We start from the raw sequence: 27,155 nt of genomic DNA on the forward strand, positions 1-27,155 counted from the left end.
ACCCTGATCCCAAAACCAGATAAAGAGCCTACAAAGAAAGAAAACTACAGGCCAATTTCGCTGATGAACATAGATGCTAAAATCCTCAACAAAATGTTGGCAAACCGCATCCAGTAATACATTCAAAAGATTATCCACCATGATCAAGTGGGATTCATCCCAGGCATGCAGGGATGGTTCAATATACGCAAATCAGTAAATGTGATACATCACATAAATAAAAGAAAAGACAAAAACCACATGATCATCTCGATAGATGCAGAAAAAGCATTCGATAAGGTACAACACCCATTTATGATCAAAACACTCAGCAAAATGGGAATAAATGGGGCATTCCTCAACGTAATAAAGGCCATATATGAAAAACCTACAGCCAATATCATACTCAACGGGCAAAAACTGAAAGCTTTCCCACTAAGATCGGGAACACGACAAGGATGTCCGCTCTCACCACTTCTTTTCAACATCGTATTGGAAGTCCTAGCCACAGCGGTCAGACAAGAGAAAGAGATAAAAGGCATCCAAATAGGAAAGGAGGAAGTAAAGCTATCATTGTTTGCAGATGACATGATAGTGTACATAGAGAACCCTGTAGACTCTACCAAAAAACTCCTCAACCTAATAAGTGAATTTGGCAAAACAGCAGGATACAAAGTCAACATTCAGAAATCAAAGGCATTTTTGTACACCAGCAATGCAATAGAAGAAGAAGAAATCAGAGAATAAATACCATTCGATATAGCAAGAAGAAAAATAAAGTACCTAGGAATAAATTTAACCAAAGACGTAAAAGACCTGTACACAGAAAACTCTACAACATTGAAAAAAGAAATTGAGGAAGACACAAATAAATGGAAGCATATACCGTGCTCATGGATTGGAAGAATTAATATCATCAAAATGTCCATACTACCCAAAGCAATTTATAGATTCAACGCAATCCCTATTAAGATACCAATGATGTATTTCACAGAAATAGAACAGACATTTCAAAAATTTATATGGAACCATAAACGACCTCGAATAGCCTCAGCAATTTTGAGAAAGAAACACAAAAGTAGGAGGTATCACAATACCGGACATCAAACTCTACTACAAAGCCACTATACTCAAAACAATCTGGTACTGGCACAAGAACAAACCCATAGACCAGTGGAACAGAATAGAAATCCCAGAAATAAGCCCAAGTGTCTATGGACATCTAATATTTGACAAAGGGGGCAGAAGCATAAAATGGAGCAATAATAGCCTCTTCAACAAAAGGTGTTGGGAGAGCTGGACGGCTACATGCAAAAAATTGAAATTGGATCATCAGCTGACACCATACACAAAAATAAGCTCAAGATGGATAAAAGACTTAAATATAAGTCGCAACACCATCAAAGTCCTAGAGAGGAACATTGGCAGGAAACTCTCAGGTATCCCACGCAGCCATTTTTTCACTGATATGTCTCCTAAAGCAAGGGACATAAAGGAAAGAATAAACAAGTGGGACCTCATCAAAATAAGAAGCTTCTGCACGGTGAAAGAAAGCATCAGCAAAATGAAAAGGGAGCCAACCCTACAGGAAAATATATTTGCTAGTGATACATCAGGTAGAGGTTTGATCTCCAAGATATATAAAGAACTCACTCGACTCCACTCCAAGAAGACAAACGATCCAATCAAAAAATAGGCAAAGGACCTGGGTAGACGCTTTTCCAAGGAGGAGATACAGAGGGCCCAGAGACATTTGAAAGGATGCTCAGCATCACTAGCCATCAGAGAAATGCAGCTCAAAACCACCATGAGGTACCACCTCACACCGGTCAGAATGGCCATCATAAACAGATCCACAAACAACAGGTGCTGGCGAGGCTGTGGCAAAAAGGGAACCCTAGTCCACCGTTGGTGGGAACGCAGACTGGTGCAGCCACTATGGAAAGCAGTGTGGAATTTCCTCAAAAAGCTGAAAATGGAACTGCCTTTTGATCCAGTGATTCCCCTGCTGGGACTATACCCTAAGAACACCAAAACTCCAATTCAAAAGAACCTATGCACCCCAATGTTCATAGCAGCGGAATTTACAATAGCCAAGTGTTGGAAGCAACCTAAATGCCCATCAGTAGATGGTTGGATCAAAAAATGATGGTACATATACTCAATGGAATACTACGCTGCAGAAAGAAAAAAAGAACTACTAAACTTCGCGACAGCATGGATGGAACTGGAGAGCATCATGCTAAGCGAAATAAGCCAGGGGGGCGAAAGACAAATACCATATGATCTCACCTATAAGCGGAACCTAACCAACAATACAAAGATGCAAAGAAAATATGACCAGCAACATTGAAAGGAAAAGAAATCAACAGAGACAAGAGGGAAAGGGAAGGGAAGGGGAAAGTCAAGGAACATATAGCAAGCACTCATGGACAAAACCAAAAGGGAAGAGCTGAGGGAGGGAAGGAGGGAGGGGGCAAGGGAAAGTGGTGTGGGGGAGGCAGAGACAAATGTATTTTAAAAATAAATAAATAAATGAATAGAAGAGATAGTTTGAAATTATTGTCCTGGATTATGTATAAATGAACATAACTAGAGAAACATAGGATTTCCAGGAAGAGCAGAATGCCCATTTGAGAGTTGAGGTTAGTTATTTGATTTTTAAGGTCTTTATTTATTTTTAGAGAGAGTGGAAGGGAGGGAGAAAGAGAAGGAGAAATATCCATTTGTGGTTGCCTCTGAGGCACCCCCTACTGGGGACCTGGCCCACAACCCAGGCATGTGCCCTGACTAGGAATCAAACCAGCGACACCTTTGGTTCACAGACTGGCACTCAATCCACTGAGCCACACCGGCCAGGATAGGGTAGTGAATTTAGGGCAAAACCTGTTAGAGAAGTTCAATGATTTCTTCTAGCAACATCCAGATCTGGAGTATAGTGTGGTGTTGCAGATTCTTAATTTTAAGTAGGATTGGGGTTTTAATGGGTGAAGGGCTAGGGAGTTATTACAGTGATGGGCCATGGACTTTCTCTTGCACAAAGAGGAAGAGGAGTGATGAGTGTTGAAGAAGGAACTGAGGAGAGTATAGTGTCACAGAAGGCAGGATCCAGGACAGTAAAACTCTAGTAAGACCATGTATTAGTGTTCTTTGTCTTGGAGTGCTGTTGTGAGTTGTAATCAAGAGAAAAGGGCACTTGAAAGAAAGATTTTGAAGGTGTTGCAATTAGTAGGATCAATGTATTCCAGATTTTTTTTTTTTTGGTGTAATTTTTATATGGGTTTATGGAAGGAAAAAAATAAATTGTAGAAATTTTACCACATATCAGCAAGAGAGATTGAGAAATGTTAAGAAAGAGGAAGCATGTGTGAAGAAAAGGTATAACTAGAGTGTAGAAAATATTTTTCTTTTTTATTTTACCAAGCACAGAAATTAAGATCTGAGAAGATTTTTGAGATCTAGAAGTCTGTTTTAGAACATTTCTGACCTGGTTATGAATTTCTCACTTGATACTCTGTATGACCAAGTGTCACTATGAAAAAGCAAATTGAGATTATGGAGTGTAATTCACTTGAGGAACAAACCCAAAATCTTGGCCAATGATGTAACCATCCAAGTTACACTTGCATATTAGCAAAGGAAAAGAAACTAGTTTCTTAACCTTTCTGTTGTCAGTATGGCCTTCACTTTGTATCCCTTACAATTTGCATATTGCCTACCATATAATAGATACAAGATATTAGAAGTTTGACAAAAAGCTTGTACTTGAAAAGAAAATAAATCATAATATTTAGAGTTTCATTTTTCAGGAAAAGTAGGAAGCATGTTTAACATTATTATAGTGACTCTAAAATTTTTATTAACATTTTTCCCTTGTCAATTTGTTAATTTGCTTTCCTATCATGCAATTATTTGCCTGTGCATGCTTTTTTCCTTACCAGTCCATCTTGCTAAAATATATTGTTGATATTTAATCAATTCTAATAACTTTTCATTTTCTTATTAAAATTTTTACAACTTTTTAAAACTATGGATAACTTAACAAAGTAGAGATAAACAAGAAAAGGGGAAATTTTTCTCATAAATTTATTTCCTATAAATAATAATGTAAAGACTCTTTTTTTCAATGCATCTTATATACACCTACTACTTGGTAAATTGATTTTTCACTTTTATTTTCCATTTTGTCAGATATTCTTAGAATTTTATGTTGTGCATATATGAAGATTGTTGAACTCATCTGTCATTTGAGAGGCTGTTTATTTTTATTTCTAATTTTTTGACTGTGAACATTTTATAGCTAAATTTTTATGTACATCCATATTTATCTCCTTAGGGAAAAGTCCTAGAGCAGAAAAACTGGATCAAAGAATATAAACATTTTAGAATAAGTAAATATTTTTAAATTGCCTAATTAGAAAAATTGTACCATGAAAGCATCTTTATTCTAAATATGTGATGTTTTATAGGGAACTGAAATTTTGTAGCATTCTTAGAAAAATACTTGATAGTTGACAATATAAACTATTATTTGGGTACAAAATTTCAAATTACTATTTTTTTTTTAGTACATCTCTGATTTTGTAAGGAAATTCTTCAGTTAAGATTTAATTGGATTGTACCTATGCTGAGTTTTATTTTCAAAAACAAAAGTGCATGCAGCCAAGTAGCTAATAAAACTATATGCTATGCTTACACAAATGTTGCAGGAGGAATGTAAAGATATAGCTATATCACTCACAGCAAATTCCTTGTCTTTAGTCCAAAGTGTTAGGACCATTAAAATAAAACTTGCATTCTCAACATAGTACACCAACGCCTTTACTCTCATTTTGAAAATGACTCTGACTGTGCTTGTACATTTGCATACAGGTTTGTTTGATTAATTGCTACTTGACTCATCTATCATAATACTAAGCTCTGGGATCACAAAAGATCAGATTCCCAAACCACTTCCTAGAATTAATTTAAATATTAATGTTGATACCTTGGAAAGATTCAGGGGAAGGTGGTTTTTATTGAAATAGTAGCCTATTTCAGTATTATAATCCCTTGAAAAAAATTCCAAAGTTATGTATTACTCATCATTAATGTTATCCTGTTATACTTTTAATTTGTAATTTAGTAGGGGAAACATCGTCAAGAAATATAATTATAAATTATAAGTGTATTATAGATTTTCATGAGTATATTTTTGGTTTAGTGATCATTATGACACATTGAGTTTTTCACTGTTAATATGTTTACTTTTTATCTGTTCACATTTTTGATTTCAGATAAATTTTTTTAATCCTCATCTGAGAACATGCTTACTGATTTTTTTTTTTTTTTTTTTAGAGAGAGGGCAAGGGAGGGAGGGAGAAAGAGAAGAAACATCAATCTGATTTGTTGCCTCTCCTACATGCCCTTAGCTGGGGACCAAACCTGCAACCTAGGCATGTGCCCTGACTGGGAATTGAACCCATGACCTTTTGGTTTATGGGACGATGCTCCAGCCAACTGAGTCACACCAGTTACGGCTCGGATAACATTTACACACAGAAATTAAATACATAAATATTAAATCAGTAATTTGATGAGTTTTGACAGATACCTATACCCATGTGACCACAACTTGATAAAGATACAGAACATTTCTATAGCCCAGAAAGCTCCTCATTTGTTCCCCTTCCATGTCAGTTATCCCTGTTGCACCCAAAAAACTTTTCTGATGTTTGTAACCACAGATTTATTCTGTTTATTCTAGAACTTCATAGAAGTGGAATCATACTGTAACAGCAAAATATTTGTAATATTCATCCATGTTGTTTTTCTATAAGTAGTTTGTTACTTTTTTCCAGCAATATTTCATTGTATAATGTTATATTTATTATCCTCTTGATGATGGACATTTGGAGCTGTCCAGTTTTTGACTATTATGATTAAGACTGCTATAAGAATTCTGTCTTTTTGTTGAAATACATTTTCAATCTCTTGGTTAAATATCTAGGAGTAGAATTGCGGGGTCATAGGTTGATAAGTATTTAATTTTAAAAGAAATGAGCAAATTGTTGTTGGAAGTTGTTGTATCATTCTATATTCTCATTAGAAATTTATGGGAGTTCTGATTGCTTCATACTCACTAATAATTGGTGGCTTTAGTATTTTTAATTGTAGTGATTTTAGTAGGTGTGTAGTGGTCGATTATTATGGTTTTAATTTACATCTCTCAGTGACCAAAGATGTTGAATGAATTTTTATGTACTTAGCCATTCACATATTTTCTTTTTTGAACATCTGTTCAGGTACTTTCACTATCTTTTAATTGGGTAATTTAACCTTTTATTACTGATTTTTAAGAGCTCTTTTAAAATCTATTTTCAGATATATGTATTTAAGAGTACTTTCTCCTCATTTTCTTCTTACTTAGTTTCTTAATTCTATGTGGTGATGTACAAAAGTTTTCAATTTTCATGAGGTCCAATAAATGAATTTATAATGTATTTTGTCTAAAAAATCTTTTCTTACCCCACCATTGCAGAAATACTGTCTTATTTTCTTCTATAAGCTTTATCATTTTAGTTTTACTTTTAATCTGAGATTTACTTTGAGTCAACTATTGTGTATCCTGTAAGATCAAGATTGGTCTTCATTTTCTTCACAGGTTAATTAATATTCAGTACCAGCACTACTTGTTGAAAATGTGAGCTTTTTCCCTTTGAATGGCTTTAGTGCCATTATTTTACACCATATAAGTATGTGTCTGTTGATGCACATGCTATTTCGTTGTGATGATCTTTGTCCATATGCCAATACTACACTTCATTGATTACTTCAAATTTTGATGTGAGGCATTGACCATCCTCCAATTTTCTTTGTTTTTTTAAAGATTTTAGTTATTATAGGATCTTTGCATTTTCCTATAAATACAAAAATCAGATTTTTGATTTCCACAACAAGCCTGTGGGGTTATGATTGGATTTCTAGATCATTAAAATGAAAGGAAATTGATACCTTAACAATTTTATTTTTTTTAATTTATGGTTTTTCTCACAATCTTAATAGGTGCACCACATGATTTAAATTTAAGAATCTTAAAATAGACAAATTTCATTTCCTTCATTCTTTAGATATATTGATATATATTTTAATATTTATTTTGATTCAAACAATAAATTGTCTTTCAAAGAAATTATAAGAAACATAGATATACTCCTGTGTTTATCTATACATTTATTATTTTAGGTGCTTTTTATTTCTTCATGTTGGAGTGAATTTTCAATTTGTGTTACTTTCCTTAACTTGAATAATATCTTTGAGGATTTGCTTTCTTCCTTTTTTTCTTCTTCCCTCTTTTTGTCACTTCCTCCTTCTCCTTTTCTCTTTTCTATTACACATCTGCTGTTGTCAAGCTCAGTTCTCATGTATCTTTTGTATTCCAGGTATATTTTCTTCTAACTCCTTTGTATGGTAGCAACCTAGTTTCCTTGGTAGTGAGGATCAGTTACCCCAGCCAGTTCAGTAACCTCCTTTCTTACATATTGATTCAGAGGCATGACGAGCTCTAAGCAACCAGATGACAGTTTCAACTTTCAGTTTAATAGAATTTTTATGTCTTTAAATGGAAGTTTTTCTCTGTTTGGAACTAAGACCATTGAGTTAGCAGGACCTGTTTGTAGAAATGGAAAGCAAAAATTTTGTTAGTGGATCACTATGGGTAATAATGAATGAAGCCACTCATATTTCTATCCCTTGATTCCTGGACCTGTGAATTCTCTCTGGATAAAAAGCACCACATATATACCCTGATTTAGAACATATACATTGTCATGTGAAACCTTACCCTAGCCTCATGAGGTATTGCCACGTAACTGGCACCATGACCAAGTCTTGAGAAATCCATTCCACTGTCTTATCAAGCCAGCTGCATCAAGACAACAGGAAACATGGTAAGATCAGTGAATTTCATGAACATGGAGCCCATTGTCACACTTCATTTGCTATAAAGTGAGTTCCTTAATGAGGACAATGCTGTGTGGAGTCCCATGATAGTACAGGTATTCTCTAAGTCTGTGAATGGTTGTTTCTGCTTAAGCACTGGACTCAGGGAAGGCAAATCCACATCCAGAGGAAGTGTTTATTTCAGCAAGAACAGTAGAGTAGTTTCAATAAGAAGGTAGAAGAATGTTGTGATCCAAGAGTCAAGTTTCAGAGTTAAGGAATAAAGAGAAGTAAGAACAAGATACTGGTAGATTTTTTTAGAATAAATGATTCAAGAAGTTGTGAAAAAGTCTTACTTTGGTCTAGAATGTTGGCAAGAAACTTTCTTTTAAAATGTAGGAAAGGAATGTTGGTTGTTAGATCACATTGGCACAGATAAGCAATTCATCCAAATCGACGTTTCTCAGACTCTCTGGTTGAAAGACCAATTCTTTAAAAATGTTTTCCAACATGTTATGAACCACAGCTTTTATAACATACAAAAATTAATTACCATAAAATACAATGAAAATGTATATAAACATGCAATATTCAAGCATACAGTTTTGTTGTTGTTATTGGGTTCAACAGCCATAAAATTGCTCTGTGAAATTCCTTTAAAATGTTTCATTGCTGCTGCTTCATTTCAGTACTAGCTTCATTGCAGTATCACTTTCGGACCTGTACTAGCCCCTGGACCACACACTCTAAATGCATAAGAGAAACTCAAAGAGTGAAACGGTTGTTTAATGTAGGATTAGTGGGCTGAAAATGACAGTTGGGAACCAGGAAAATGCAAGTCCTTATTCCTACCTCTGAAGAAACAGCATGTGAAGAAGGAGTTATGTATGATCTATTAGAGAGGGTTCAGAGAGAAGTGTCGCTGGAAATGACGTGTTTTTTTTTTTTATTGAGCTGATAAATAAAGGGTATTAAGTTTCAGAATATATGAAAGTATCTTAGCAATGAAAAAGCGCTTCCGAAAACTACAGATGACAAAAGTACAAGGTAGGCAGGTGAGAGAAACAGCTAAACCAGAGGAAAATGAGTTTTAGTTGACTTTAGGGGAATTGAATATAATGTAAAATGTTTTTCGCTGAGATTGCACTTAAATTAATTGCTGCTAAATGATTTGGATGATGTTTCTGGCCCTATATTTTATTTATATTAGATGAATATAAATATCAATAAAACAATTTTAGGAAAAATTTTTAAAAACTGTAAAAAGTGTAATTGAATGCCTTTATGGAAAAACTAGGAAGTGTCCTGAGAATGATATCAAGTGTCCAGAGCTTTTGTACTATAGTCAATAAATCAGTCCACAAGTATTTACTTGTTTTCTATGAAGAACATTAATTATATATATAGTATTCAAATATAATTATTAGAGTCTTTGAAGAAAGATGACTTTTATAAAGTATTCAACTTGTTGATACTTTGATTTGTCCTGAGTTTTTTTCGTTTTTCTCCTGTTGTAATCTTAGAAATTGGATTGGCATCTTTTAGGATTTAACTTTGTTTGGACAATACTCATTGTACAAGAAAATTAAGAATAAGCACTTAAGCAATTGAAAGCTCTATTGAGATTACAACATTTATAATAGTAAACAAAGTTTGCAAACCAAGAGGAGGCATCTTTGATTCCAGGAATACAGCTTAATAAACTATTAAACTGTGGTTGGCATCCAGTGAGTACTAATACCATTTCCAGAACTCTGCTTTGTGTTTTTTTACAATAATACAAGAAGTATCTCTATCCTTTTGTGCAATAACTGCCAACTTAACATTTAGGTTATACTGTTGTTTGTTTATGGATTTTGAGAAAATCTTTTGAAGTTTACTTAAGAATCAACTCATTACAATGGTATTATTTACTGAATTTTGTTTTGCTGACCACTAACTAACTACAGGGTTCAGCATTACAAGGATACAACTGTGCAGAAAGGATTAAAATACCACATCCTAGTAGTGGCATTAGCCAGAGAAGCAAGGTCATTATCTTAGAAGTAAATGCCTTGCAGCACTGAATAGATCATATAAAATAAATAAGTTAGACTATTGTCATGTGATAATTTTATAATTATCTTAATTTTCATTCTTTCAACTAAAAATATAATTATACATGTTAATTACTTTTTGGTCATTCATATTAAATTACAGAGATGCAGTACTTTCTGATATAATTCATATAAAAAATTCAAAACAGTTCCAGAATTTTTATTACTGAAATTGAAGAGGAAGTGTCATGAACAAATTACAACTTTTAATTAAACTACTAGAATTGTAATCTCAAATCTATTTAAGATTTTAGATGTCCATTTTAAACATCTGGAAACTACCAACCAAGTATTGTTGAATTCTGTACAAACGTATTTCTAATTTAACTTTAATGTATTAAGTATGATTTGAATCCATATAGTTAATAATTAGTAATATAACTAACAAGCCATACATTAGATGTAAAATATAAAGCCTTGGTATTTAGATTGCCATATTTTTCTTGTTAGACCTGGAGGCTACCACAGCCAATTGAGATCCTGAGAAACTGTGGGTATGGTAGAAGGGGTGCCTCTTCTCAGTACTGCAAATACTACTGAAATCAAGGAACGGTGTGGCTTTTATTTTTGGCCCTCCATTTCTTTGACAACCTATTTAGATTACTGCCTTGGATTTATCATCCTACCCTTCTTTTATCTCCACAACAAGGTGCCATAATATACTACTGGACTACATAAGCAGAGAATTAGGTTGCTAGGGAAAAGATATGGGAAGGGGGTATTTTGAATGGACTATTGATAAGTTAGTTTTTACTCACTGACACTTCAGGCAAGTGTTAGTGGCTTTTAAATGGCTAAAATGGAGTGGACATCTGGGATATATTGAATTTTTAAATCTCACTTAGTTCCTTATGTAATTACCAACTCAAATGTTAGAAATCATTTCTAAGTGTATTCTAATTAAAATCCAAAAAAGTTGTCTTTATAACTCTCCCCTTAGTTACTCAGTTATCACATTTGGAAATTCATCAGTCTCTAGTTACTAGACGCCAAGTAAATAAAGACTATTACTTATTTACTCATAATTTAGTAATTGTTATCATTTACATATTACAAGCCCTGGGGAGCTATTTCAATGCTAAGGAAGTTAGAAATTTGTGTACTTAGTTTTATTTCCTGTTAACTGTTCTCAAAGCTCACCAACTGTACAGATACTAGGAAAAGATATATTGAAAGTTACAAGAAATTGGAAGGGAAAAAGTTTTCATTGGGTGTTCGGTAAGAAACAAATGAAGGTATCACTCAGTCGGTTTCTGTCCTGCAGGAACCTTTTCCTGAATAGGAAAAATTGTTTTTGGTCCCTTGAAAAACAATAGAGGCTTCTTGCCATGGCAGAGTAGTTATTACCAATCTCACCACCCCTCAAAAAACAATTATAAAAATGGAAAAAAATGCATGAACAACAGGCTGCACAGAAACACACAGGTGAGCTGGATGATCCCGCTGGCACTGTGCTTGGAGGCGCTCTTGCTGACTGTAGGAAGCAGAGTGCAACCAGAGCAGTGGTTTTGTTGCACTAACGATGAAGAAATTTAAGTTTAGATATATGAAGCATGGCATTTGCAGGAAATTATACTAAATGAGAAGGAACTGTATGCATGTTTGGAGAGGGAATACCAGTTATCTCTATGCTAATTCGCCTTCAGTCCTTGCTGAGAGTTTACTCTGTGCACATGGTTTAGATGCACGTGGTTGAGAAGCACTGCCATGGTGCTGAGTTGAAAAAAAAAAAATAGGAGTTCTGGTTTAACCAGAGTGGAGGGACCTTGCAGAGCACCTTGGGCATTCATTAATGCTTTAGGGTAAGGACTAAGCCCAGTTGCAGAGCAATTTCGTAGAACATTCTACAATAATGGAAATGTTTTCAGCATTGTTCAGTTTAGTAGCCCTACACTGTGGCATCTGAAATTAAAATGGCTGACAACAGCAAGTACTGATGAGGATGTGCACCACTCAAAACAATAATCTGTTGCTAATGGGAGTGTAACATGGTACAACCAGTTTTGAAAATAGCTTGTCAGTTTCTTATGCAGTGGAAGAATATCTACCCTGACCTAGCAATTCCATTTCTGTAAGACTTTTAGATGAATGTTCATAGGAGATTATAATATCCAAGTACTGAAAACACCTCAAGTGTCAGTTCATTAAAAGGAATTATACTATATTCATATAATGTAGTATTTTGCATGAAAAGAATAAACTACTTATGCACACAGTAGCGTAGATGAATCTTTAATACATATGTTGATTCAAAGTCAGACAAAAGATTACAGTCTTACAGGTTTTGTTTGTTATGAAGTTAAGGAACAGGCAAAATAATCCATGATACTACAAAGCAGAACAATGGTAGCAGATGGATATGGGTGTAGATTGGCGGAAGAGGGAGCACCAAGGCCTTTCTGGTGTGATAGAAATATTCCATATCATGAACAGGGTGGTCACCCAAATACATGTTTGTCAAAAACCAATCAGTTATACAACCAGAATCTGCGTTACATGCTATATAAATTTCACCTAAAATAAAACTTCTACAAAACAATGGTTTGGCTTATAAGGTATGTTTTATAAATAAGTTCCCCATGTATCATTTTTTTTCTCTACTTCCAAGTCTTTCCTCTGGTTTGGGCCCTATTTCTCCTCTCTGGAATCTTGGTGTCTTACTACTTTCCTTGTTATGGTCCCATTTGTATTACCACATTGCAGCTGTATCCCAAGCTCTGGATGTTTAGACTTATGTTTCTTATTTGGGAGGCAGTTAAAAGACATATCATTAAATGAAAATTGTTTACATTTATTTTTTTATCTTAGGAAATGTAACACTTTGCATATTTCTATACTTTAGAAATTCCTTATTTTCATAATTTTTGACAGATTTTATATTCATATATGCTTATGTTTCTTTTTGTTTGATAGTTCCATTTATTATTATTTCAGTTTCTTTGTATTTAAAATCACTATAATTAAAATAACATATAATAAGCATGTTTGTCTAAAATACCAAGCTAGGTACTCTGATATGAAAAGCATTGATAAGACATATGACCTTATCTCTGATATGTTTAATTCTATTTACATTTTTCTATTTTAAGCATAAAAATAATGTAATTTCAAACTAAAAAATACAAATAGAGGAAAATGGTACCAATATGAAGGAGGTATGCTTTTAAGTTAATGATTGCCTAAATATTGTTTAGCGGCATATGCCTTTAATTTTAGAAGGAAATGAATATGGAAAAAAATAAGAGTCCTGTAAACAAAATTCAGATCATTTCTTTAATAAACATGCATTAGATAGCTTCAAAGAACTAGGCTGTTTGGCCCTGGGATCAGAGGTGTATGTGCGGGAGAACCCCAAGCAGACAGTTGCCATGAGAATATAAAGGAGGAAGAGCAGTGAAGCCATAGAAGCAAGGAAGACATGGTATTTCTCTGAAGGCTCTGAAAAAAAGGCTCTGAAGACCCTTTCTCAGACCCAGTGAGAAAGGGTCTGGTGCTGTGTAGGTAAATAAGAAATGCCTAAAACTTGCACAAAGGCAAAATGGTTGTAAGGAATGTGTATATTTTGGGAACTGTAGATAATTTAGCATGTCTGAAGTGCAGCAAAGTGTGCAATTGGGGAGGAATGAGAAAATATGTAGTGAGTCTGACGAGTTCACGAAATGCCACTGCCATTCTCCAAAACTAGTTTTTAATTTTACAAGCAGTGGAAGATCCAATAAAGGAATTCAAGATAGGATAGGTAAGAGTTAGTGTGATTAATCAGAGCTGTATTTTAGACACTGCTCTCTGGAATATTCATTAGCTCTGACATGCACCCTCAAACCATGTGCGCACATACACATACTTTAAAAAAAAAATTTAATGGGCTTAGTATATTTTAATTTTATTACATTTATTGGGGTGGCATTGGTTAATAAAATTATATACATTTCACATGTACAGGTCTGTGATACATCATCTGTTTATTGCATTGTGTGTTCACTACCCAAAGTCAGATCTTCTGTCACCATATATTTAATTCCTTTACCATTTACTATCCACCCCCCAATCCTTCTTTCCCTCTGGTCACCACCATAACTGTTGTCTGTGTCTATGAATTTTTGTTTGTCGTGTTTATTACTTTGTTGCTTTCAGTTTTATATTCCACATATGTGTGAAATCATATGGTTCTTGACATTTTCTGACTCATTTTGATGAGCATCGTACTCTTGAGATTCAGTCCTTTTGTCGCAAATGGCAGTATTCACCTTTTCTTATGGCTGAGTAGTAATTCATTACGTATATATGTACCACATCGTCTTTATCCAGTCATTTGGTGAAGAATGCTTCAGTTGCTACTGTATCTTGGCCATCAAAGCTGATGCTACAATGAACTTAGGGTGCATGTACCTTTGAAAAATTGTTGTCAAATTTTTTGAGTAGATACCCAGAAGAGGGGTTGCTGGGTCATATGGTGACTCTAGTCTTAATACTTTGAAAGGCCTCCATACTGTTTCCATAGTGGTTTTACCAATTTTCATTCCCACCAGCAATGTATGAGGGGCTTTTTTTCCTCCACAACCTCTCCAACACTTGTTATTATCCATCCTGTTGATAATAGCCATTCTAACAGGTGTGAGGTGGTATCTCATTGTAGTTTTGATTTACATTTCCCTAATAGCTAGTGAAGTTGAGCTTTTTGTGTGTGTTCTTGGGAAAGTGTCTGTTTAGGTCCTCTGGCAAATTTTTAATTGATTTTTTTTGTTGTTGAGTTGTATGAATTCATCTATTTTAGATATTAATATCTTATCAGAGTTGTTGTTTGCAGATATCTTCTCCCATTCAGTTAGTTGCCTTTTTTTTTTCCAAAAAAAATTTCATTTATTTACTTTTAGAGAGAAAGGAAGGGAGCCAAAAAGAAGGAGAGAAACATCAATGTAAAACTTGATCAGTGGCCTCGCTCAGTGTTTCTCTCACACGTCGATGTGCTGTAACCCAGGCTTGTGCCTTGACTGGGAATCGAACTGGCTGCCTTTTTGGTTTTTTGATGGTTTCTTTTGCTGTGCAGAAGCTTTTTAGTTTGATATAGTCCCATTCATTTAGTTTTATTTTTACTTCCCTTGCCTTTGAGGTCAAATTCATAAAATCCTCTCTGAGACCAAGGTCCATAAGTTTAGTGTCAATGTTTTTTCCTATGTATTTTGTTTTAGGCCTTATGTTTAGGCCTTTGATCCACTTAGAGTTAAACTTTGTATATAGCAGTCTAGTTTGATGCTTTTTGAAACTGCCCTGGTAATTTTGTTTTGCAGCCAGCTTTGGGGACTACTAAGGTAGAGAATAGTTTGGAGACTGGGGGCATGACACTTCCCAGTAAAAGAGAAACTTAAGAGGCCAAATGAAAGGTGTGACAGTGGAGAACAAGAATAAAGCATCCTGAAGGAATAGGACTTAGTTTGATTTTAGGATAAAGATAAGAGGGAGCTTAGGATGATTTTCCGGTTTAGCAAGGAGTATCAAGTAAATGCCAGTTATAAGCAGGGAATACAGTAAAGTAACATATATATATTTAATACCACCTGTGTTTTAGGTACTTTGTTTACTGTTTAGCAGTGAACAAACTCACTTGGCTCTACCTTTTGGAGGTAACAGTTTATACATGGGAGAAATACATATTTTTGGCCTTTTCATGTGAAGACCTGATGATTTCTATTTTAGACAAAGAGTGTCTTTTTGTATGTGATTTATATTAATATACTATTATGAGTATATAATGTGTATATGTATACATACACATGTAGCTTTTATAAGACCTTCATTTAAAAGAAAGCACTTCCAATGTGGTAAAAGAATAGCTACTTTCTGTTTTCTATTCCTAAAAAGAGCATTATGATTTTATTTAAAAAAAATTTTTTTACCCTCACCTGAGGACATGCTTGTTGATTTGAGAGAGAAACATTGATGTGAGAGAGAAAGAAACATCAATCGTTTGCCTCTTGCGTGCACCCTGAGTGGAGACCAAAGCCATAACCTAGGCTTGTGCCTAGGCACGTGACTGGGAATCTAAGCCATGACCTTTTGGTTTACACTACGACACTCCAACCAACTGATCCACACTGGCCAGGGAAAGAGCATTATGATTTTAGATACTATGTGAGCCTTAGAATGTGCAATTAAAAGGAAATAAATAATTGCCTAGGTGTTTTTCATTAATTTAGCATAGACTCTTTTTGGGTATAAGTGAACTGAGATAAAAGCTAATAATTCTATATGCCAGCTAGTCAGTATTTCATTTTGATCCACGTTGACTATTTTGTACTACTTACAAATTATTTGTATTCTACTTGCTCAAAGGTCAGACTTTAAAAAGTTCATTATTATTAACTCTCTATGTAGTTCTGTTTCCATTCCTTTTGCTGTTGAACACGTGTGTGTACTATATATTTTGTTGATAAATAATACTGCCTGAATTTGAATCCTGTTTTCATTAGTTGCATGACTTCGAAGGAGTCATACTCCTGTGTATCTGCTTCCTTCTATAAAACGGGTTAATTTCTAACTCATAGGATCCACATGAAGATTGACTGACTTAATGCATGTAATGGGCTTAGAGCAAGGCCCAGCACATACTAATTAAGAGTTGATTGACTGTCATTAATGATATGTGTGTTAACCTTTATGAAAGCGAGACTCAAATCACAATTTTTCAAATGAAGAGCTTTTCATGAATACAGCTAACATAAAAACTTTAAACAGTATTACAAAAATGCTACTATGATAGCATAGTATACTAAATAAATACCTATATACATGTTGATACTTTTTAAAATAATTGTCATATTTACTAATCCTTTTGCTTTGTGTTTTAAAATGTTTCTTTAGTCTTTTTGAATAATTTGTTCGAGATGAGAATAAAATACTATATTTGTTATTAAATCTCTAGTTTTTTACTTTTATATGGTATTTTTGACGTTTTTATATATAATTAAGAGATATATGTATAAATATGTAGAAACACGTTATTGTCTGGCATGTTGCCTGGTGGATGCTGGTGTATTGCCCAGTGATTGGTACTCAATGAATATTTCCTGAATAATTTATGTTTCTCACACACAAGTATCCTATGTGGTTTCAGAGACTGATTCACATAATTATTGTTTTTCTTTTTTAACCTTTGGTATTTTTAAACCTTTAGTATTATATAAATATTCACTTAAAGCAAGTTGCTCATATTTTGCCAGGGCTTTGAAGAAACAAGTTACCTTTTTGAACTTGAAAACTCTTTATTCTAAGTTGTAATATGAGAAGAACATTCTAGTTATTATTTTTAAATTTAAAATGAAGCGATTTTTAAAAATTTTTCTAAATGATGAGAAATGAAAACTTATTTATATAATCCTAAGTACTTTCAAACATCTGTAGTTCAAAGTACATAATTCACATTGACGCCAAAGTTTGTTTCTGTTTTGACTGGAAGAGTCTGGTATTATTTTTTGTCTGCAAAGGAAAGAATTGTTTAACATCCAAGTGAGAAGATGTTTGATTGTAATACCGTCAGAATGATTTGTGGCACAAAGCAGATTGTAGAGGAGGAGAAAGAGCAGCTGTTAAAAACTTAGAGAATAGTAGGGCCCTTTTTATTAAAAACTTAAAGCATGTTATCTTTCAGTAAGTACACATGGAGTAAATCAATCGTAATGTATTGTCTGCCTGATATAATTGTTCTGAATTCACGAGTAAAAGGAAATCACTGGTGAAAACAGATTTTGTAGTAAATATAGGCCAAATTTATTTCATAAAATTTGCCATTGATTTTTGTGTTTTATACGTTTAGTCATATTGTAGAATTAGTTTTATTTGTTTACAGAGGCAAATTTATTTTTCATCACTGACCTTAGAGAGCATAGAGTCATGAACCCGTGATATCTTTATTCTGCAACAACTGTCCATCTTTTTTAAATCTCTATTGCCCCATTTGTTTACTCCTCATATTATTTTGTAGGAAAATCCAGATAAAATATCCTTTTTATACCTAAGTTTGTTGTGTATTTTTAAAAGGTAGGGAGCATTGTTTAAAACATAACCACAGGACTATTATATTCCCAAAAATATGGACAATAATTCTTTAATATTGTGAACCACTTAATTGGTTTTCAAAATTCAATCCTTTAAATGTCACAACTTTTCCACTTTGTTTTGAATGTGTATCTAAATAATCATAAACTGCAAATGATTGAACTATTAATACTTTATAGATTCCCCTTCTGTCTCTTTTTTCCTTTAAAATGTATTTTTTAAACAAAATGAGTTAATTTTCTTTTTTTAAATTTTTAAATTTTTAAAAATTTAATCTTTATTGTATTTTTTTCCATTGCCATTTAGTCCCCTTGTACCCCCTTCACCTAGCAATTACTACACTGTTGTTCATGAGTCAGTTTTCTTCCAGAGTTTCCCAGTTCATTTGTTGCATCTCTGTAGTGTCGTTTAATATGTTCCTGTCTTCCCTCTTCTCCTGTAAATATGGCAGTTTAATCTAGAAGCTTGATCATATTTAGTTTTTATTAGCTAGACTACTTTATGGGTAGTTTTGTGTTGTTTCATTTGGAAACACGTGTCAAGTTGTTAAAGAGCTATGTTATTAGCAGATCTCAATGTCTAGATCTCTTAGTATGTTGATTAAAAATTGTGATATTCTAACACTCCCTTTCTTTATTACCTTGAATATTTTTATAGTCATCATCTTATCTATTGTTTGATTACATAGTGGTAAAGTTTATATGAGAAAGAGTAGATGAATTCTTGGCCTACGGTGTTTAGTTCACTCACATTGACAATTCGCCCAACAATGACAAATATTTTTTTAATTTTTTGTCATTATAAATTCAGTAATTGAAAGAAATTGTATTATGTGTATCAATACATATTTATTGCAGTTACTGTACTTATTGATGCTGAAATTGTCTTATCTTTAGCTGATGGGGAGCTTTTCAATTTGGCTCCTGAGTCCTGTCTGATGTTTTGGATCATACTGTGCAATTCCTTTCCCAGACCTGGAGATAGCCACATATCCATGGAGTCCTTTATTTTTTGTCAGAAATGGTACTTGGGACCAACAACAGGTACTAAGGGTGTTCATTGTCACTGGGTTTGCTATTGCTCTTAACCTTTTTCAATGGGCAAAACTAGGAAATACACACACCACACAGATATTTCTAGAAGTTAAAAACTCTTTGTTTTACTGATACCTCCATTTCAAATTCGGAATTAAAGGAGTTTCACTTAACTTTTTAATCTTTCATCTATATCTTTTGCACTGTGTGTTGAGAATCCTAGTTCTCAAGGACACTGTAACAACATACAGATAGCATTTACTTAAGCTCAATTTAAGTAATAAAATTTTTTTAAGTATAAAATATATAAGAAAACTCTTAGGTCAAATTCATGCATTAGAACTCTTAAGAACATTAATATTTGGCAGTATAAGAACAAGGAAGATAATTGTGTTATTTTAATTGTCAGTTGAAAAGGAAACTATCTAAAACCATTATATATTACTTGATTTAGGGACATACATCTTCTCTAACATCTGTTCTTTTCCTTCATTAAAGTAGGGTGATCATTAAACACCCGAAAGTGTAGCCTTTTGGGACACTTGCCACTTTGGTTGCTGGGCCTTATTTCCTGTCCCTCTTAAACTGCAAAACCATGGAAATAAATGCCCTCAGTACAAAAATAGCTTTATTGTTCTAAACTTGTCTCTTTGGTTGCAGTATTATTAAAAATTGGCCTGGGAGTCCTCTCCACCCATTTGTTCAGAAAGAATGAAAGAACATCAAATGAAGAAATAATACAGGGTTAAATAAATCTAAAAAAAATCTTAAATATACTTAAATCCAAAAGTGTATTTGACAAGAGCATTATGTATGTTTTTATTCAGTTCAGAGTTATTGTTGGCTCACCACAATTTGATTCCTAGGTCAATGTTAAATTTAAATCTCATGAAAAAATTAAAATAAATTAAACATTTCTCAAGCTAGAGTGAGTGCGTTCTTTTTGTGTATCTTGTAGATAGAAAAGAAGTCTCTATCCTTGGGTCATTTCTAATTTACTTAGGAATACAAAAATAGGTGTTCGGACAACTTGTGACCATGCTCTCTCACTTTCACCAGATATTTCCCAGGGTGTTTCTACCTCCATTCCATTTCTCCTGTATCCTTTCTCTTCAGCTTGCAGAATCATGTACTCAGAGAAACTCAACTCAGATGTAATCTGTTCCATGAAACATTCTTTTACCCCCCCTAGTCAAAGTTATCTACCTCACCTTTATAACCTCATAGTTCATATATAGTCCATTTTAATACCTAGTACATAATAATTTTGTACTAAAATTAATTGAAAATGTAGAGGATAATTCTAGTAGAGAATATTTCTATTAGATTGTGGTGCTTACTGCTGTGTCTTACTCATTTTCATGCCTCAAGATGTGTCTTCACTAAACACATTTGTGCTTTGATTGAATTGCAACCAAATATTTTGTTACAAGCTAAAAAAGGGACAGAGTTTAATCTGTAAATCATGTGTCCCCTCCAAGTAAAAGCCAAATGACATCAAGTCACAAAGATTTCACTCATGTAAATTTTTGGGGGGCTTAAAAAATACATTTATTTCTCGCGGTTCTTTTTTTAAAGTATATTTTATTGACTATGCTATTACACTTGTCCCATTCTTTTCTCCCCTTTATCCTCCCTGCCCTGCACCCTCTTCCTTCCAGCATTCCCTCGCACCCCCCACCCCCGCTTAGTTCATGTCCATGGGTTGTACATAGAAGGTTTTTGGCTTCTCCATTTCCTATACTATTTTTAATCTCCCCCTGTCTATTTCATGCCTACCATTTATGCTTCTTATTCCCTGTACCTTTTTTGCCCATCCTCCCCTTCCCCCTCCCCACTGATAACCCTCCATGGGATCTTCATTGCTGTGATTCTGTTTCTGTTCTAGTTTGCCTAGTTTTTGTTTTTGGTTTTGTTTTTTAGGTTCAGCAGTTGATAGTTATGAATTTGTTGTCATTTTACTGTTCATAGTTTTTGATCTTCATTTTCTTAGATAAGTCCCTTTAACATTTCCTATAATAATGACTTTGTGATGATGAACTCCTTTCACTTTACCTTATCTGAGAAGCACTTTCTCTGCCCTTCCATTCTGAAAGATAGCTTTGCTGGACAGAGTAATCTTGGATGTAGGTCCTTGCCTTTCATGACTTTCAATACTTCTTTCCAGCCCCTTCTTGTCTGTAAGGCTTCATTAGAGAAATCAGCTGATAGTCTTATGAGAATCCTTTGTAGGTAATTCTCCTTTTCTCTTGCTGCTTTTAAGATTCTCTCCTTATCTTTAATCTTGAGTAATTTAATTATGATGCATCTTGGTGTTTCTTCTGGGATCCAACTTCTTTGGGACTCTCTGAGCTTCCTGGCATTCCTGGAAGTCTGTTTCCCAGATTGAGGAAGTTTTCCTTCATTATTTGTTCAAATAAGTTTTCGATTTCTTGCTATTCCTCTTCTCCTTCTGGCACCCATATGATTCAGATGTTGGAATATTTACAGTTGTCCCAGAGGTTCCTAAGCCTCTCCTCATTTTTTAAAATTCTTTTTTCTTCATTCTGTTCCAGTTGCATGTTTATTTCTTCCTTCTGCTCCAAATCGTTGATTTGAGTCCTGGTTTCCTTCCCTTCCCTGCTGGTTCCTTGTATATTTTCCTTTATTTCACTTTGTATAGCCTTCATTTCTTCCTACATTTTGTGACCGAACTCAATCATTTCTTTGAGTATCCTGATTACCAGTGTTTTGAACTCTGCATCAGATGATCTCTGCATCTGCATGTCTGTGTCCTTGTTGCTTAGTTCTTTTTCTGGAGTTTTGATCTGTTCTGTTCTTTGGGCCATATTTCTTTGTCTCCGTGCACCTGTTATGTTGTAAGGGGCAGAGCCTTAGGTATTAGCCAGAATGGGGCAACCCACTTTACTGCCTTATGGCGCTATATGTGGGGGAAGGGTCAGAGAGGGAACAATGCTGCTTGCTCGGCTCTTGCCCCACTTTCAGTCACTTCCCTTGCTTCCCACAAGCAGATTGTACCCTTTCAGGTGCTGATTCCCAGGTGAGTTTGTGTATGTTCTAGGATCCTGTGGGCCTCTCCAATGGACTCTCCTATGTGAAACTGGGAGTTTCTCCTGCTACTGTGACACCCATAGGCTTTTACAGCCAGAGGTTTTTTTGTTCCTCCCAGCTTATCCATGCAAATGCATGACCTGTAAGGTCAGCCAGCCAGCACCTTGCCTGCATGATCCACCACCTTGCCCTGCATCCTCTTTGACCCGGCTGCCCATCTCTGTTCCTCCTACCAGTCTGGATGAATGTTTCTTTAACTCCTTGGTTGTCAGACTTCCATGCAGTTTGATTTTCTGGAAGTTTTGTTACCAAATAATGGACCCGTTGTAGGGGAAGCCCCAGATGCTATTACTAGAACAACACCTCACCTTCCCTGGGGTCCCTCAGTTGTAGGTACTTCGCACTCCACCCTTAAAAATTATGGCCGTCAATGGCAGAATTTGGTGAAAAGGAAAGGAGCTATTTATTCAAAAGTTATATAAGTTGAATAATGGCTAGATGGTACTGTTAAAATTTCAAAATCCCTTTAGAACACCCACCAACACACACAGTCCTGCCTTCCCCGCTTTGCCCAGTCAGGCCAGTCAAGGGTACTGTACTTCAGAAGAAAAAGAACAGAAGTCCGGGGCTCGGCTAGGCAGGCCTCTCGCGGTTCCCAGCACCATCAGCTGTGTCGCCGTGATCTCCAGTCCTTAATCCAAAATTGTGCGGCACCTTCTCATGGCCCACTAGCAAGAGCCCTTTCTCCCCTTTTCTTCCTACATGGTCGTCACATTGTTCCCCCGATTCTGTGTCCTGTTGTCTCTCTCGCAGGCCCTGTTTCCCCTTCCCAGTTAACATCCTACCTCCTAAACCATGCGATCAGAAAGCCTCTAGCAAGGCTGCCGCTCCTGGGTTTTAAACCCCTGCGCGAATCCTCCTCTACAACCCCATCTCCAACTCCTTCAGCAGGCTCCGTAAATGGATTGGGAGAGGCGGGTGAAGCAGCTCCCCAGTTCCCTCCTGGGTTAAAGTTGTGCAAACCTTCCTGGTTAGCTTTGTCGATATGCAAAATAACCATCTTTGCATGTGAGGTATGAGGCTATCTTCCTGTTACTGACATGCAAAATGACTTCTCAGTGGCCCTGCTCCTTCTCTCATCCCCCATGGGAGCCTGCCTGGTGGTGGGAGGTGAGAATATTCTGTATTTTTCTTGAACACCCCAATATCTGGTCCCCATTACAAATCCCCTTTGGGGAGGCCCTGGCGTGTCCTAGTTACAGTTCTGGTTGTTTTTTGTTTTTAAATTGGTGGTTATCCTTCTTTTGGTTGTGCTAGGAAGTAAAGTATTTCCACTTATGCCTCTATCTTGACCAGACTCAATTGTTTAAAATATGATAGGTGAATTAAGTTGTCACACAACACAGGTGGAATAGACATGCCAATAGAAAACACCTGCCACTTTACATTATATTTGCATAACTTAGTTTCAGCAAAAACTCTATCCACTTAGTTAATACTGATTTTAAAAGTTTTGAGTTTGTGATTATTATTTTATTTAATTTATGAATATGTTTTCATTTCATAATTGTATTAATATGCTGACACATGTAGACCTCTTTGTATTTGTACATAAACAGTATTATCTAATTTAAGTCAGTATCGGGAGTCTGCTATCCTTCCTTTGAAAAGGGTTTGTATATTACTCAAAAGCTAGGAAATGATGATACGGACTGCAGAATATTATGGAGAGGCAGAAGGAATCAATGTTAGAGTAGTAAGAAATGCCAGCTTGGATTAGGACAGCATCTTGATTATAGCATAGTAATGATTTTTAATTCATTATGACAACTAGCCAAAATAATCGAGAAGTTGTTTTGCCTAAACCTTGAAGCAATATGTGTAATTATTTATTGGTTGTTAATTAAATATGCTAATTTAAAAATAGATAAAAGTGATTTTTAACTTTTTCCTGAAAAACAATTTAGTACTTGTTTCTTTAGCCAATTTCTCCATGTGTGTTCATATGGGCTTGCTTTCCAGCATATCAGTTTATATCCTGTACAATTGTGTAAAATGTTTGCTATGCTCATATTAAGATCTTGTATGCAAATGGCGTGATACTTCAATGAGTTTTTGAACATAGACACTTCTATTAGGTCATTTATGCTTTTACTTATAATTTTTTTCTCTCATATTCTTATATATTCCCAGTACATCAGAATGTCATTTCACATGTTTATTATCACTTGGTTTACTTAAAAATAAGGTGTTGTCAAATAGAAATTTAAAACACTCATTTCCTTAGTTATTTCTAAGTCTTAAAGCTACTGCGATTGTCACTTTTTTCCCTGCACAATTGTTTCTTTAGATATTTCTAAAAATTCAGAAAAATCTCAATAAATATTTTATGATACTTTTAATCTTTAGAAGTTAATAAAAATTCAAAAAAAATATAGTTTATTTAGAATCCAATATGACTTTTAGATGTATTCTTATATTCAGCCAATAGATACATGACAACCATTTGGTTAATGAAAAAAAATTAAATGTAATTTGATCTTAATTTTATAAAAATGATTAGTATTTTCAAATTTATATTAGTAAACAAACCCCTGAAAATTGCAGTTGAATAATCAGAGTACTATAAGCATTATTTTATTCATATTCAATATTACTTTTAACTTACTATTCTTGTTGCAAAACATACCTTGTCTTTTAGAGAATATGATGGTATTATTTACATTAATTCATGTGGCTTGGTGAAAAAAATGCTACAACTCCTTTACTTAATGGGATTCTTCCCCTGTGGCAGTGCAAACGGCTGGAGCAGGAGCTTCATCGTTTGAAAGAGCAGAACCAGACTTCAGCAAACAACATGAGACATCTGACTGCTGAAAACAATCAAGAACGTGCTCTGAAGGTAAATCTCTGTTCCTTCTTGCAGGCAAATTAAGGTTGTAAGCCCTTGGTGCCAGCTTTCTGTGCTGCATATATCAGTTGTGTACATTTCAGCAGAAGTGAGCTGTGGTGTTTGCCAACAACCCCTTCTTTAAACACAGATACAGCACCCTTCTGCTGTGGTATTATTTTATCTCGTGTATGTGTACATGAAAACAACAAATTTCCTGAATTTTGAGTGGTGGTCTATTAATAACTTTTGGTACATGTTTATTCTGATTTTTACAATATATTGTTACCTTTTATAATTAATAAAAGTGGCCACGCTAAAAGGAAAAATTAAATCATGAATCTTTTCTTCCCATCAATATTTATTACACTATCTTTTAAATGACTTTTTATATTAGTAACCTAGTAACCTATAGAACTGACACTCCTTTAAAGGTATATGAATATATTTGGAGATTAAAACAGTGCTAAAAAATGTTACTTATTACCAAAAAATAAAAAAGGAAAGAAAATATATTCTACTAGAATTTGAAACAAGTGAAGTATACATTTCATGACAAGAAGTTCTGTTTCATTATAATATAGATTCAAGAATCATGAAAAAAGACATTATTTTCATTCTATTTATTATACATTTGTTCTTAAGATGCTTATGACTTTTACTCTCCTTTTTTTCTATGCTCCAGTCCTAGCATAGTGCCTGTGACAGAGTAGTGGTCCCTGCCCTCAAGGCGCTAACATTCTCATGAATGTGTTAAACATAAAAACAAAAACATATTCATGGGACACAGAAATCCATCCTTGTTTATATTGTGCAGTAAAAAAAAAAAAAAGGTATGCTGTTTTAATAATTGGGAGTATTGTGTAGTGCTTTTTTGTCTTGAATTCACTTTTTGCTGCAGGTTATAGAAGAATGTTATGGCATTAGCAGTGTAACTCACTAAGCCTGAATCACCTACCAAAATTGAGAAAATGTTGGCATTTTGACGTTGAAAATATTTTTAATTGTCCAAAAAGTATGAGATTTAATTGAAAGCAGATTTTTCTATAAAATATATTTATTTTCATTTTGAAACTCTCAGTTAGAGATGGGCTTTGTTATAATTAACACACTTTCTTTTAAATTTATAAATAGACCAGAGCAATAAATGGGAAATAAAAGACTTGTAGATTACTGTTACTATTACTTACCCCAAGTAATTTATTTTTGCATGAGTAAAATTCAGTATAATAATTATAAACATGTACTTGCAGATTGAAAGTGACATTGTTTTAAGGCAACATCCATTGTATGTTAATGTATTATCAGCCCTAGGGGACAGATTTCATAGTTCTATGTGATATAGATTTTTTCATTTAAAACAGATCCTAAAATTAAAATTTTAATTTGTCAACTTACATTTTTTATAAAATAGAGATGGGAGGAAGAATTAACTTTGTAAAATGCATCAATTTCATTTTTCTAAAGCCCCATGCTCATTTTAACTCTTTTAAAAATGTCTCTTTTGTATAACACAATTTTAGATATATTAGGCCATATTTCCTCATGTGAAACCTTAAATTTATCATGAAAATTAGGTCATTTATAATACACCAGCTTTATTCTAAATCACCTTTAAAATTTTTTCATATTTCATTCTTCAGTACTTTATTAGCTTTATTATTGCATTTTGTATCTTCAAGTCACCATATGTTAGGAATAATAAATTTATTACTACCCTATCTGATGAATTAATTGTTCATCTCCTTTCTGAGCAGTAATACTTATCTTTTACAATCCACTTACAAGTATATTTCTTTTGTTTTCTACCTGGTTTAATATTTAATATTCATTTAATTAGTATTTAGTAATATTTAGTAAATGAGCTTTAGGAAGACTTTTTAAGAAGAGTTATTTCCTCTAGGGCTTTCAATCTGCCAATATATTTCTAGTATTTTATCATAAATAGTGTTATTATTAATCTCACTAATAAAGGTAAACTTGAATAGAGGGAGAGCTAAAATTTAATATTTTATTTCATTTTGTTATATCGAAATTCCTAAAGGAAATGGTTCTAGAGGTATGTTAAAGAAAAGTCTAAGTTAATGGTCACACATTACATAGTACTTTCTAACTGATAATTATGGCAGTTAC

General features: G+C 34.2%; 1 protein-coding gene across 2 annotated transcripts in view; it reads left to right on the forward strand.

The window, feature by feature from the left end:
- Positions 1-27,155, forward strand: part of MIPOL1 (mirror-image polydactyly 1) — a 291,999-nt gene that overhangs the window by 103,836 nt on the left and 161,008 nt on the right. For both annotated transcript variants that reach the window (XM_054589247.1, XM_054589175.1), the window contains exon 10: positions 24,927-25,034. In XM_054589247.1, the coding sequence (XP_054445222.1) occupies positions 24,927-25,034 (108 nt within the window). The remainder of the gene's footprint in view (positions 1-24,926; positions 25,035-27,155) is intronic.

The sequence above is a fragment of the Pteronotus mesoamericanus genome, unplaced genomic scaffold (genome assembly GCF_021234165.1).
Source record: "Pteronotus mesoamericanus isolate MK-2021 breed Mesoamerican mustached bat unplaced genomic scaffold, CSHL_Meso_final contig_100, whole genome shotgun sequence".
Lineage (NCBI taxonomy): Eukaryota > Metazoa > Chordata > Mammalia > Chiroptera > Mormoopidae > Pteronotus > Pteronotus mesoamericanus.